At 32.2% G+C, this 14,806-nt stretch overlaps 1 protein-coding gene across 8 annotated transcripts in view; it reads left to right on the top strand.

The window, feature by feature from the left end:
- The window catches only part of ICE2 (interactor of little elongation complex ELL subunit 2), a 47,049-nt gene that overhangs the window by 1,901 nt on the left and 30,342 nt on the right, over positions 1-14,806 (top strand). For 5 of the 8 annotated variants that reach the window (XM_016126844.2, XM_036239101.1, XM_016126840.2 and 2 more), the window contains 3 exons: positions 810-914; positions 6,491-6,752; positions 7,664-7,783. In XM_016126844.2, the coding sequence (XP_015982330.2) occupies positions 810-914; positions 6,491-6,752; positions 7,664-7,783 (487 nt within the window). Of the gene's footprint in view, positions 1-803; positions 915-6,096; positions 6,275-6,490; positions 6,753-7,663; positions 7,784-14,806 lie in introns of those variants that run through there. The other 3 variants (XM_036239102.1, XM_016126849.2, XM_016126847.2) reach the window with 2 other exon arrangements.

Genomic DNA, 14,806 nt, shown 5'->3' with positions numbered 1-14,806 from the left:
AACTACGCTAGTATATAGCAAGCAAGACAGTCTAATTTTACCATTTATACCTTAATCTTTTTTTTTTTTTTTTTTTTTTTGGATAAATGCCTTTAAAAACACTAAGAAATGAGTATGGAGCAAATATACTAGAATTTCCCAATTTGGGAATGCGCCAGTCAGAAGTTGGCATTTGATTGGACTATACGCATTTATGCTTCTTGCCATGAAGTGTGTACAAGCAGCACAGATGCTCTTATATACAATCGCCATTGTGACATTGTGAAACCAAATGTGGTTTAGGGCCTTTGTATAGTATTGTAGCCCTGGAACTATCCTTATCCACAGAATCCTGCTAATCTTTGTCCTCCTAGATTAATAGTCCTCAGTGTTTTTAGTTTTTAAATTTTTTCATTCAACCAGCATTTATTGGATGTTTACTATATGGAAAACATTAATTATAATATGTTAGTTTCTATTTATGTTATGGAAATTTGTATTTGACCTTAGAAGTGATTTTAGTAGAAGCACGCCTTTTATCACATTTGTCAAGTTAATTAAATAGGATGTGCAGTCTTTGTAGTGTCTTGTCCTGACGTAGTAGTACATAAACAAAAATAAATTGAGAAGCATATTCTGTCAATAACCAAACATCTTAATGTTATGCCCAGAGCCAGAGGTGAGCCCTGCTCCTAACAGACCCCTTAATCTGTTCTATCTTTAACTCTCTAGTATCTCTGATATTTAATTTGATGCTAAAGGAAAAGCAAGGATTAATGTAATATGAGATTTGGAATTGTCAAATGCAAGTAAATTACTTTGCTTCACAGGGATGTTTCCTCAAAAAATGGCCTAAAGACATTTTTCTCTCGGGAAAATTATAAAGATCATTCCATGGCTCCAAGTTTGAAAGAATTGTGTATTTTATCTAACAGGTAATATATTTATTTGATTATCTATTTTCATATTTGGTTGTTATTTTTCTGATAGTTGATGTTTTATGTCTATTTCCACCATTAAACGTTCAAAGTATAGAAATGTGAAAATTGGAAAATAGAATAACCCAATACCTAAAGCTGAACACTCTTTGTTATATATATTTTCAGACTTTTCCACACATGAACAGATATATATTGAAACAAAAATGGGATCATATTATAAATACTATAAAATACTATAAATACTAAAAAAACTGTCCTGCAGTTTATTTTTTTCACTTAAAATAATATTTTATGTCTTTTCATGTGTCTGCATATAGGTCAGTCTTAAGTGTTGCATATTACTTCATTATATAGATGTACTTTTTAATTCATTTGGCTGGTTTCATGCTGCAAAATGTTTGTTACTCTTTTTTTGAAATAACGAACAATACATTGATGAACTTTTTGTAATTTCTACGAGATAAATACATATAAATTGAATTGTTTGGTCAAGTGGCATATACATTTTGTATATTAGTGCCGAATTGCCAGAGATTTTTTTCTTCTTTTGTATGAAAATCGCTATTAAGTTATAATTTTCTCTTCTCACTGCTTGCCTGCCTATAACAGCTGTTCTTTGTGATTGGCTGTTTCTACTCTATTGTGCATGAATCTTAAAACCAAGTAATCAAATTTACTAGAAGGGAGTGTAAATATACCAAATGAAGAATTAGGAAGCTCCTTTAGGGGAGTTCGGGAGTTCAACATTTACTTTCATCCTTTCTCCACTCCTTTTGCAACAGATTGAATGGGACCCCATCTTTCCCTGCCTTCTCAGTACCCTATTAGCATTTCCTCTTCTGTATCTTTATTCTCTCTCGATCAGTACAGGCACACCTCATTTTATTGCACTTCACAGATGTTATGTTTTCACAAATTGATGACAAGACCCTGCAAAAAAAGATGACAACTCACTTTATTGCAGACTTGCTTTATTGCAGTGGTCTGGAACCAAACACACACTAGCATCTGAGGTATGCCTGTATTTAAAAGTGCTCAAGTTTTTCCCTTTTTAATTCCTGGACTCCAGGTTCTCTCCTAGTTACTTTCTTACTCTTTGCACATTTACATTTAGACTTCTTTAAAGATATGTATATGCTTGCTAGGAGGAAATGATGTATACAAAAACTATAAGACATGCAGAAAACAACAAGATGGCAATAGTAAGTCCTTCCCTATCAATAATTACTTTAAACGGATTAAATTCGCCAGTCAAAAAATACATTGGAGAATAGACATTTTTAAAAAACTGTATAAAAAACTTTTTCTTCATTGCGCATGCCACTGGACTTGGCTTTCACTGAACATCCCACTCTAATCAGGCTTCCACCCTCACTAGTCTACTAAGACTGCTCCTCAACATCATCATTGAGTTCTTAACGATAGAGATATCTCACTCTCCTTGTTTTCCCTCTAATTTTCTGGTGACTCTGGTATTTCTCAGTCTCTTGCCATCATCATCTTCAAGCTTACCGTGCTGGTTCATCAGACTCTGGAGCTTTTAAAAAATACTGATTTTGCACTCTCAGCCCAACCTTTTGAATCTGAACCTTTGAGGATGTTTGTAGAACCAATTAATTGACCCCAATGATATTTATTTAAGTTGTTTCCATTTTTTTACTATTATAATCAATGAGCATCCTTTTTTGTACATGCGCTGACGTAGGCACTGGGATAAATTCCTACAAGAGGTGGGTGTGTACTTATTTTGATAGATGGTGCCAGATTGCCATTAAAAACTTTAAGGAAACAAATGCTTTTTTGATTCCATTAAATGAATAGGTAAGTTTACATAAAAGCAAGCAGAAGTTGTAGTAAAAAGACAATTTCGAAAATATTTTGAAAGCGGTAATTTCAGAAGCAGCATTCTTTTTGCCAAACTGCATAATTATAATCTCTTTGCTAGTATCAGCTGTAGAGGTTAAGACAATAGATCCCTTATGAATGTGCATCTACGGATATTTATTTTTAAGCTATTTCTATTATTCAACTTGTACTATTTCTCAGGCATAACAAATTTCTTAAAACTTACCAAATAAAGAATTGCCTTTATTTGAATTAAAGAATTCAAATAAACATAATTGTTTACCTTTAAAAAAAATTTCTCACCGTTATAAGAACTTTCATCTCAGCTTTTATCTTTTCTTCACCAGAATAAAAATTTCTAATAGTAATCTTTTTCTTTTAATCTTTCTTTTTCTTTTATTTTAATAGTTCTTTTCAAGTCCACTTCTGTTCAGTATATCCCAGGTGTGGAGTATAGTCTGGATTATGTAAAAGAGAGGACATCTTGTTTGCAGTTGGGTTTACCTAACTCCTAAAACCTTATTTTTCCTGGAATATGCTTGTTTCTCTTTCTTTAGATTTCTGTATAGCACAATATTTTTTTTGAGTGCAATTTACCTTTTAGTATAGAAAAAATAAAGACATAAGGCATTGATTTCATGTTTCTAGTCTATTTTGCTAACCTTAACTTTATTAAGTTATAGTGAGGAATGGATTTTCAGACTGATTTACAACTGTTTTCTTGAGAAACTAGGAAGAATTTAAAATTTTTATTACCCCTAATTTTATATTTTTTGAGTTCTGTAACATTTTGGAAAATATTAATACCTCTAATTAAATGATTTTTAACAATGTGAGGTTTTTATTCAACTCTTCTCCCTCCATTGATAGGTAAACATTTGCCTTTTTTTAAATTAAAGTGAATGGGTGTAGGTGTTTAAAACTAAGTTTTAATCCAACAAGGGGGAAAGTAGCTTTAAATAGAAAAAAAATATATCAGATTTTAATGTTTAATATAAAAAAGTGAATCAAATTCAGAAGGTACAGGTAGACTTTAGATGGAGGCTAGAAGCATGATATCCAAATGCTCCTTAAAGAAGCTACCCAAACCCATAGACTTAAAAAATTGGAAACTTGAAGTTTTGAATTCTGTCTTTTTTTCCATAGAAACTTAAGTGAAAAAAGAATGAGTGGTTGACAAAATGAAAACTTCAAACCCTCAACTGAAATAAAATATAATGCTGTAAATGTAGATAGAGAAACCCTGTCAGATGCTTTTTGGCTTGCTCCCTGATGAAGATTTTGACAGCACTGCACATGGAAATGATCTTGATGTGCTGCTATTTCATTCGTTGCTGAATGTAGCCAATTTAAACTGCTAGAATTTCTTGACATTCCTGCTCTGGCATATCTGAGTCAGCATCTTGTTGCTGCAGCAGCTTAATTAAATTTGCCAGTTTGTGCCACAAGGACAGACATGTTCTCATATTCAGAGAGACAGCTGTGAAGCAGTATTGTTAAGAGTTGCGGACACAATACTGTTAGGTTTGAATAGCTCTCAAGACATTTCTAGTGAGAAATCAATTTGCTGTAATACATTTCTCCCAAGATCAGCAGTTAATATTCTTTTTGTTAACCTAAAATATGCTTATTTTTATACAGTTATTGGAGGAACTTTAGTTAAGTATGTCTTCTTTCACCTGTGTTATTTTCAGAACCAGTCTAAGTATCCCTATTTTAATTTCCATAATTCTTTTCCTATTCAGTAACCTCCTATCTTGATTAGTTTTCTTTCTATAGTTTAGCTCTAAAACAGTGCTTGAATATTTTTGCTTTATTATGGGACCCTAAGTCTTTTTCTAAAAATTTAGGAATTTTTACCATATTTATTCTAGTGTTATAAAGTGGATTTAAAACAAATCACTGTTACTTTTGGCTGTGGCTCAACTCACTTTTTGTCCAAACACAGATCTAAATTAATAATTCTAAACCTAATCAGACCAAAACTTCACATTTTTAATGACAAATGTAAGAAGTAAAACACCTCCTTTACTAGCCTGAATTGAAATTCATAGACAATAATAGCCACAGGCATTATATTTAGAAATAATACCGTAGATACATAAATATAAAATAGAAAAATATTTTATATTCTAATATGTATTTTAATATATAAATGCATAGATACTACTACACTAGAAGATATAATGAAGTAGATAGACCAGTTAAAATGAACAAGGTTGGATTTACGAGAAGTGAGATAAACTATACCATGAAGGAATCATGAGAAAAATAAAAGAATAAAAGATATTGTCAGGATAAGTAATAATAAACCAGACTTATTTGTATATGATAACAGAAAGCCTGAAGGGATTTTTGAAAGTTGTGCAGGATACCACTGGATATTACAGGCATTTAGTGTTCTTCACCTCTAAATGCTTTTAATTCCATTCCTTTTGCGACAATCCAGATGCAGCCACAGGCTTCCAAAATTCCCCAAGGGACTTAATACCGTTACAGCTGAGAATATGTGCTCTGGATAATTCCTACTCATCCCCTTTCTCCCTTTTATTCCCTGATCTCAGTGTCCTTCTCAGTCACCTATTTAATATGTTCATTTTGGAAACCTGTGAGCATTATAATCACATTGTATTGCTGTATGTATGTATTTACTTTTCTTCCTTCCCCATTCATTTGTCTGATCCACTCGATTGTAAGGTCTTAGAGAGTAGAGATTGTCCTGTGCTTAACATTGGTTGTATCTCCAGTGTCCAGTATAGGGCTGGTACGTATTAGTCAACTCAGTAAATATTTATGAATGGAGGAATGAAGACTGAATCAACACATGTCCATCTTTCTCATTAGCTTTCCTTCCTCTTGTATTGTTGTTGTTTAATTTGGAACCAAATTAATAGGAATCCGTTAATGTGATAGAAATTAGAGTTTGGATGGTAAGGAAATGTAGTGTGTGTGTGTGTGTGTGTGTGGAATAGAGAGATTATGAACAAGATAAGAAATTTGTATTCATATACCTTAATTGGAGTGGTAAGATGATTTTATAAACAAATATAGCAGCAGTTCTCTAGCTACTTACTACTTTCTCCTGTAGTACATTTCATTATAAATATGCTAAGATTTCTCTTTTGCATCCATACAAAACATAAAGACATTTCTATGGATTCAGCCACTATTCTGTAAAACATGGCACACTAGTTGGAATTTTCTTTTTAATTCTTGAGATAATTAAAGAAGAGGAATCCAGAGAATTTAGAATCTCAGTGAATTTGTTAACTTTAGGCTTGTGACCTCATTATATCCTACTCTTTGTGGCTTTTGTTCACCGTATTAACAGATACATCTTAAGAATTTAAGCATTAAACAACTTGCATTGTAATAAAGTATAATCATGAAATACCTGCATATGTAATTGGAAGAGTGATTTATCCCTCTTCAGTAAAGGGGAAAAAAACTTTCAAATTGAATGACTTGTCTAAGGATTATGCCTCTTCCTGTCCATCAGATAATTGAAGGTAAGCTTGTAATGTGATCCTATCATGCAGAATACTTAATTTACACCAAATAGCTAAACATCAAAATGCAGGTGGCAAAAGTAAGATAATAATTCAGAATTTACTGTGTTAATCATGCTATATTCTCCCTGGTGATTAAGAATCACGAAGTTCTATGATAGTAATCTTCATGTGAAAAGCACATATTTGTAAATTGTATTTTTTTTTTTTTCCCAGACGTATAGGAGAAAATTTGAATGCCTCAGCAAATTCTGTAGAAAATGAGCCGGCAGTTAGTTCAGCAACTCAAGCGAAGGAAAAAGTTAAAACCACAGTTGGAATGGTTCTTCTTCCAAAACCAAGAGTTCCTTATCCTCGTTTCTCTCGTTTCTCACAGAGAGAGCAGAGGAGTTATGTGGATTTATTGGTTAAATACGCAAAAATTTCTACAAATTCCAAAGCTGTTGGAATAAATAAAAATGACTACTTACAGTACTTGGTATGTATTCTGTTCTCCAGCTTTAGTAAAAAATATTTAGAAGTCAAGAAATACTTTAAATTTGCTTTTTTGTTTTTAGATGCAATCGTATTAATAAAAATGGAAAAATTTAATTGACAGAAAAATTGGTGCTTTAGCTCTTTTGTTGGTTCTGTTGCAGTGCAGGCATTTTGCTTTAGTTGTGAGCATGATTCATTCCAGTTCATCTTAAGTACTGGCAGTAGAGCCTTACATGGGTCATTGAACAAGTTTAAAATTTTAAGTAGTTTCCAAATTCTTGACTATATAAAGGATATGCTGACCATTATTGTTGCAAACTTTGTTCTTTATGATTGTTTCCTTAACATAAAATTTTAAAAATATAACATATCAAAAACTGTACATGTTTTTAAGGCTTTGGCATGTACTTCCACATGGGTAAATTGTTTTGCAAATAGTTTAAACAGTTTGTTTATATCACTAATAGTGGGCATCACCTTTTTTGCCTCCAACTTAATAAGGAAAATAATGACGATCTCTTGTTTTACATTTACAGTGATTACTAATGAAAATAAGCATTTCCAAAGTGTTATATGTTTATAAGCCATTTCTATTCTTTTGTAATTTACCTATTTATTTTGTTTGCTCATTTTTCCCTTTAGTGTTTGGGGTTTTTTTAATGTTAATTAAGAGTATTTTATTGTAGTGTTAGTCATTTGTTTTTCAATTTTTGAGTTTTTAATAACAAGTTTGTCATTATTTAATAATAAGTTTGTCATTAATAATTTTTATTAGCTTTTTCTTTGTGATTTTTGCTTTGGATATGATACTTTTATTTATTTTTTAAGTCCAAATTATTAGAGCAGTGACTGAGAAGCAACTGTTTTTAACCAAGCTTCTTATTCCAAAACATCTGCTTCTTTAAAAACCAGGATATGAAAAAACATGTGAGCGAAGAAGTTACTGAATTCCTAAAGTTTTTACAGAATTCTGCAAAGAAATGTGCACAGGATTATAATATGCTTTCTGACGATGGGCGTCTCTTCACAGAGGTAAAAAAAATATCACATTTACTTAAACTGCCAAGTAATAGGCAAATACGTGATGATCCTGCCAAAAGCATATGAAAATACCAGTATTATCAATTTATAGACTAAATTGTATGTAGATCTTTTATTCATCATGTATTTAAATAATAGAAATACTGTGCTAACTCCTCAAAATTATGTGCTATAGTATATTCATATTAGGGCTTTTTTCTTTTTATGATTCAACTACTTACTGCATTTAAGAGTTACGCTTTACTCTCATAAATGATTTGATCTGATGCATCGATTTCCCTTGAGAGAGAATGAAAGTTTAAGAAGTTTATCGTAGTCCCTAAAAATCTGAATGTTCCTTTAGAACATTAATTTGTATATATTACCTCCATGGTAATGTATACCAGCCACCAAATATTAAATTTCAGCTGTGAGTTCATTTTTTGATATAAATCATGCATGTACATTTATTAGCAAAGCATGTAAATTACTCTGCCTTGTACCCTACCGTCCTTCAGTAAGCCTAGGAGAAATTAAGAGTACCCTACTTAAATAATAACTGTTAAAATATACAGCTGACTGTCAAACAACTCCAAGGTTAGGGGAGCCGAATCTCCTGTGCAGTTGAAAATTTGGGTATAACTATTAACTCCTCCAAAACTTACTACTAATAGGCTGCTGTTCACCAGAAGCCTTACCAATAACAAACAGTCAATTAACACATATTTTTTGTGTAATATGTATTGTATACTATATTCTTACAATAAAGTAAGCTAAAGAAAATGTTATTAAGAAAATCATAAGGGAAAATACATTTACAGTATTTATTGAAAAACATTTGCATGCAAATGCACCTGCACAGTTCAAACCCATGTTGTTCAAGGGTAAACTGTGTTATTGTAGTAGAGTTAACTACAAACACCAGCACCAGGCTGGATTTTTTTTAAACCTTTAAAACTAGTCACTATACACAACAATGTAATATACTCAACACTCTTGAACTCTACACTTCACTTCAGAATGGTTAAGGTGGTAAGTTTTATATGTATTTTATCACAATTAAAAAAAAACTAGTCACTATAAATTGAGACAGCAGAGGGCATGAGTTTTGCCTTTTTAAAAAATACTTCTTATTTTTTTATTTCTAATTAAATTTATTGGGATAACATTGGTTAATAATATATATATTTCAGGTGTACAACTTGATAATACAACATCTGGGTACTTAATTATGCGTTCACCATCCAAAGTCTAGTCTCCTTCTGTCACTATATCTTTGACTACGTTTACCGTCTTCATCCTCCTCCTGTCCACATTTTCCTCTGGTAACCACCATTCTGTTGTCTGTACCTGTGAGCTTGTTTTTTTTGTTGCCATGTTGCTTTTGGTTTTATAGCCCACATATGAGTGAAATCATATGAGAGTTCTTGTCCTTTTCCATCTGACTTATTAAACTTAGCATGAAACTCTTAAGATTCATCCTTGTTGTAAATGGCAGTATTTTATCTTTATAATGGTTGAGTAATATTCCATTGTGTATATATACCATATCATCTTTTATCTAGTCATCCATGGAAGGATGCTTAGGTTGTTTCCATGTCTTGACTATTGCGAATAATGCTACAGTAAACATGGGGGTACATATATCTTTACAAATAAGTGTTTTCAAATGTTGGAGGTGGAAACCCAGAAGAGGGGTTGCCGAATCATATGGTAGTTCAATTCTTTAATATTTTCATAACCCTTCATACTGTTTTCTGTAATGACTACCAATTTATATTCCCATCACCAGTCAACAGAGTAAACATTTTTTAAGGTAAAATTTTGTTAATATGAACCAGAAGAATGATTCTTCTGAGTTAAAGGAAGAATTCCATTTTTATTTTCTCTAATTGTAAATATAATATACGCAAAACAGAGTCATACTTTTCCATGTGGAAGTGGAAATGTAGCTGTTTCTGTTTTAATAGTGCCTTTTAAAGAACCAGAGTGATGGTTTTAAAATATAAATCACATCCTCTCATTTCATTAGTTTAGTGTCGCTTCTTATCTTAGGACAAGAGAGTCTTGACAAAGTTCTGCAGTGTCCTACAAAATCACACCCCCATCCATCCCTACTCCTCAGCCTGCTTCATCTTCTACATTTCTTCCTCCCAGTTGTTCCACTCCTGCCTAGTGGCTTCTTTGTGTTTCTTGAATACTCCAGTCATGGTCCTGCCGTAAGGCCTTTGGCTGTTCCCCTTTTTCTGGCAAGCTATTCCCCAGATATCTACATGGATTAGTTCCTTGATTCCTTTAAGCCTCCCTCTGTTTAGGTGCCAGCTGTCAATGAGGATGTTTTTAATTACCCCCCCCCCAAAAGATAGCATCACTCTCAATATTTATTTTGCTATTTTTTTGTTTGTTTATTGTCTTTCTCCACAATGCCTATAAGTAACACTGTTTTGTACACTACAGTGTTCCCAGTGATTAGAATGATGCCTGGTATACAGTAAGTGCTCAAGTGATCAATATAATTATTTAAGTTAGTATAAAAATGCTTTTTAACAGAGTACATTATTTGGTAGCTAACAATCAGCATTGTCTTTTTAAAGCCAGATTGATGTGGCAGCACATTTTCTCTCATTTATACTTTACATTTCCACCCCAAAGATTCACTGGCATTTTTCTAATTTTTTTTTACTATTTAAAATTTTTAATTTTATGTTATGAAATGTAGTGTGCCTATGGAAAAGCATATAGAACAACTGTATATAGCTTAACAAAAAAACACTTATGTAATTGTCTTCCAAGTCAAGAAACAAAACATTACCAATAATCCAAAAGCCCCCTTTGTATCTTTCCTAGATAATATTCTCCTTCCTTGAAGAGATAATCACTATTCCATGCTTTTTTTTTTTTTTTTCCTGGTAGTTCTTTGATTTCTCTTTTGCCTGTTTTTGAATTTTATTTGAGCAGAATTCTTTTATTCTTTTATGTGAACAGAATTTTTCCTTCTTTCAGTCAGTATTATGTTTGTGAGATTCATATGGATATGTGTAATTCATTCATTTTCATTTCTGTACATCATTCCTTTTATGAATAAACTGTATTCTGTTGATCAAAATTTAGCTTGTTTCAATTTTCAAGCTATTTGAAGCAATGCCCCTATGAAAATTCTCATACTTGTTTCTTGGTGCACACGGCCACACATTTTTACTGGGTACATGTATACCTAGGAATGGAGTTGTTGGGTCACAGAGTATGTATATCTTCATCAACTGTGGTATACAATGTCAAACTGTTTTCCAAAGTAGTTGTACCACTTACATTTCAGCCATTCCATTTGAGAGCCTTGTTGCTCTATGTCCTCAACATTGATACTTACAGTCACTTTCGTTTTAACCTATCTAGAGGATATGGTGGTATATATAATAAGACCGTATCTTTTCATGAGCATATTGCTCATTTCTTGTGAATTGACTGTTCAGGTTTGCCCTTTATTCTGGATTTTCCATCTTGCTGATATGTACGAATTCTTTCTATATTCTAAATACAAACATTTTATGGGTTATATATGTTGGAAGTTTTTTCTTTTATTTGATAAAAGCTTCTTTTAATTTACAAGTTCCCCCTCTATACATTTTATCTTTTCTAGAACCTGAGTCATTTAACCATACAAATTTAATTACATATAATGTTTTGTGTATGGCTTCTTTCATTCAGCATCTTTTTGAAATTCGTCCACATTGATGAAAGTATCCATACTTTGTTCCTTTTTTATTCCTTTTTGTTTTATTGTATGGGTATACCAAAACTGGTTTATGAATTCATCTGTTGATGGCCATTTGTGTTATTTCCAATTTGGGATAGTTATGAATAAAACCACTATGAACATTCTCGTACAAGGTTTTTTTGGGGGACATGCTTCAATTTTTCTTGGGTAAAGAGAAATAAAATTTCTAAGTCTTATGGCAAATGTAGTTAAATTTTATTAGAAACGCCGAGCTGTTTTTTATAGTAAGTGTACCATTTTGCATTCTCACCATCTATGAGTTCCACTTGCTCTACCCTTTTACTAGCACTTAGTACTGTTAATCTTTTTAAGTTTTATTCAACCCATTATGGTTTTAATTTCCATTTTCCTCATGAGCAATGCTTGAACATCTTTGGATCTGCTCTGTATATATTCTTATGTGAAATGTCTGTTAAAATTTTTTTGCTGATTTTATTGGTTTATATTTCTGAGTTTTGAAAGTTATATAGTCTGAATACAAGTCTGTTATATGTAGTTTACTCCCAGTTTATGACACACTTTTTAATTTTTTAAACTGTATCTCAAAAAACAATTTTAACGAAGTTTAATGTTTCAAAATGTTTTGTAGTTGGTGCTTTTATGTGTTCTAGCATGGAAGTATTTGCCAAATCCAAGTGATTCTCATCTGGGGTCACTTTTACTTTACCCCTGCTGTGCCAGTTCCTCTCCACTCCCCATCCGGGAAACTTTATCAATGTATGGAGACATTTTTGGTTGTCACAACTGGCAGAGTGTTACTGGTATTTACTGGCTAGAGGCCAGGGTTTCTGCTAAACATCCTACAGTACACAGGACATCTCTCACAACAAAGGATTACCTGTCCCAAACTGTCAATAATGCTTCTGTTGAAAAATCTTGATCTAGAGATTTTATGGTTTTAACTTTTACGTAAATGCCCATGTTCAAGTTAATTTTTTATACAAATGTGAAGTTTGGGTAAAAATTCATTTTCCTTCATATGGCTATCTAATGTTGTTCTAGCATAGTGATTTCCAAATAAGAGTGATTTTGCCTGCCAATGGACATTTGGTAATGTCTGGAGACATTTTTGGTTCCCACAGCTGAGGAGGGAATATTTGTGGCATCTAGTGGGTGGAGCCAAGGATGTTGCTAAGTATTCTGCAACATACAGGACAGCCCCTACCACAAAGAATTATCTGGTCAATGATGTCAATGTTGGGAAACTGCCTAGCACTATTGATTGGGAAAGCTATTTTCTCCCTTACTGAATTACCTTGTTACCATTGATATGTGAGTAAATTTCCTGACTCAATTCTGTTGCATTAATCTGTATATCTGACTATGCCAATACCGCTTAGTCTTGTAGTAAGTTTTGAAATCCTGTGGTGGAACCAACTTTGTCTTTTTTTTTTTTTTTAATTGTTTTGGCTCTTATAGGTTCTTTGCATTTCCATATAAATTTTGGAATCAGCTCGTCAATTTCTACCAAAAAAAAAAAAGAAATTTCGTTTGGATTGCTTTGAATCTATAGAACTTGTAGTTTACAAATATCTCTTAAAATAGTTTAGCTAGACTGCATTTCTTTTTTAAAAAATCTGACCATCTTTTTTGTCTTTTAATTAGAAAGTTTTGTCGTTTATATTTATTATGATAATTGAGGTATATGGACTTGTTTGTGGTTTCTATTTGTCTTTTTCTAAATTTAACTTCTTTTAAGGGCATCGACTTCTCCCTCCCCCATTAAACTACATGAGACCAAAGAGCATTTGACTCATCACATCCCTCCTGACTGATACTGTTGTTTTAATGTTATCTCTTAAAAAAAAAAAAAAAAAAAAAACCTACCTACATTATTATTTTATATGGGCAATGTTTGTTTTAATTTATAAATTTCAAAAATTTTTTTGTCTTTCTATTTTTTCCCCAAATCTACATTCTGAGATCCTTTTCATTATTTCTAAAATGCTATATATTCTAGATGGCCTCCTTTGATGAAGGTCTGTTGGTGATCAGCGATTTCTTTTGTTTATCTGGAAACATTTTTATTTTGTTCTTACTCTAGCAAGATAGTTTTATGCTACACATAATTCTAAATTGACAGTTTTATGTCTCAACATTTGAAGATATAATTCTTTTTCTGGCTCATATTATTGCTATTGAAAAGTGTGTTGTCTATTTAATTGTTATATCTTTTAGGGAACTGCCTTTTCTCTCTGACCACTCTTTATTTTTGGTTTTTTATAGTTGGATTACAATGTACTTCCTTTTTTTTTTAAGCCTACTTGATTCATTGTATTTCTTATCTCTATGAATTCATATTCTTCATCAGTTGTATAAAATTCTGAGCCACTTTCAAATATTGCTTCTCCATTTTCTCAACTCTGGGATTCCCAAATTTCCTAGGTTAGACCTCAGTCTGTCTTCAAGTTTCTCTTTTATTGCGGTAAAATAGACAGAATGTAAAATATACAATTTTGACCATTTTTAAGGACAGTTTAATGGCATTAAATATTTTTGCACTGTTGGAAGTGTATTTTCACCATCCAGAACTTTTTCATCTCTCCAAAGTGAAACTCTATACCCATTAAGTAATAATTCATCATTCTCCCTTCCCAGCCCCAGGGGACCACCATTCTACTTTCTGTCTCTCTGAATTTGACAATCTTTTTTGTCTTTTAATTAGAAAGGTTTATATTTATTATGATAATTGAAGTATATGGACTTGTTTGTGGTTTCTATTTGTCGTTTTCTAAATTTCTTTAACTTCTTTTAAGGGCATTGACTTTTTTTTTTTTTTTCAATGTTTAGCAATCTTTAATTCAAATACGAAAGTTCAGTATAAGCCATTTATAGGGCTTGGGACTTATTCTTTTAAAAACAGGAATGGAAGAATGCAACAATAGTTGTCCTTTTATGATTGGCTTATTACATTTAGCACAATTTCTTCAAGGTTCAACCATTATTATTATGTAGTGTGTGTCAGAATTACCTTCTTAACCATAAAAGGTCCCATATAGCCATGCCAATCTTGAGAAAGAAGAACAAAGTTGGAGATATAACACTACTTGATGTCAAACTATACTACAAGGCTGTGGTAATCAAAACATCATGGTACTGGCATAAAAAGAGACACATAGATCAATGAAACAGAATAGAGAGCCCAGAAATAAATCCACGCCAATATGGTCATTTAATCTATGACAAAGGAGGCAAGAATATACAATGGATAAAGACAGTGTCTTCAACAAATGGTGTTGGGGAGACTTGGATGGATACAT

The sequence above is a fragment of the Rousettus aegyptiacus genome, unplaced genomic scaffold (assembly GCF_014176215.1).
Source record: "Rousettus aegyptiacus isolate mRouAeg1 unplaced genomic scaffold, mRouAeg1.p scaffold_m13_p_3, whole genome shotgun sequence".
Taxonomy (NCBI): domain Eukaryota; kingdom Metazoa; phylum Chordata; class Mammalia; order Chiroptera; family Pteropodidae; genus Rousettus; species Rousettus aegyptiacus.
This window is presented reverse-complemented; position numbering and strand designations above follow the sequence as displayed.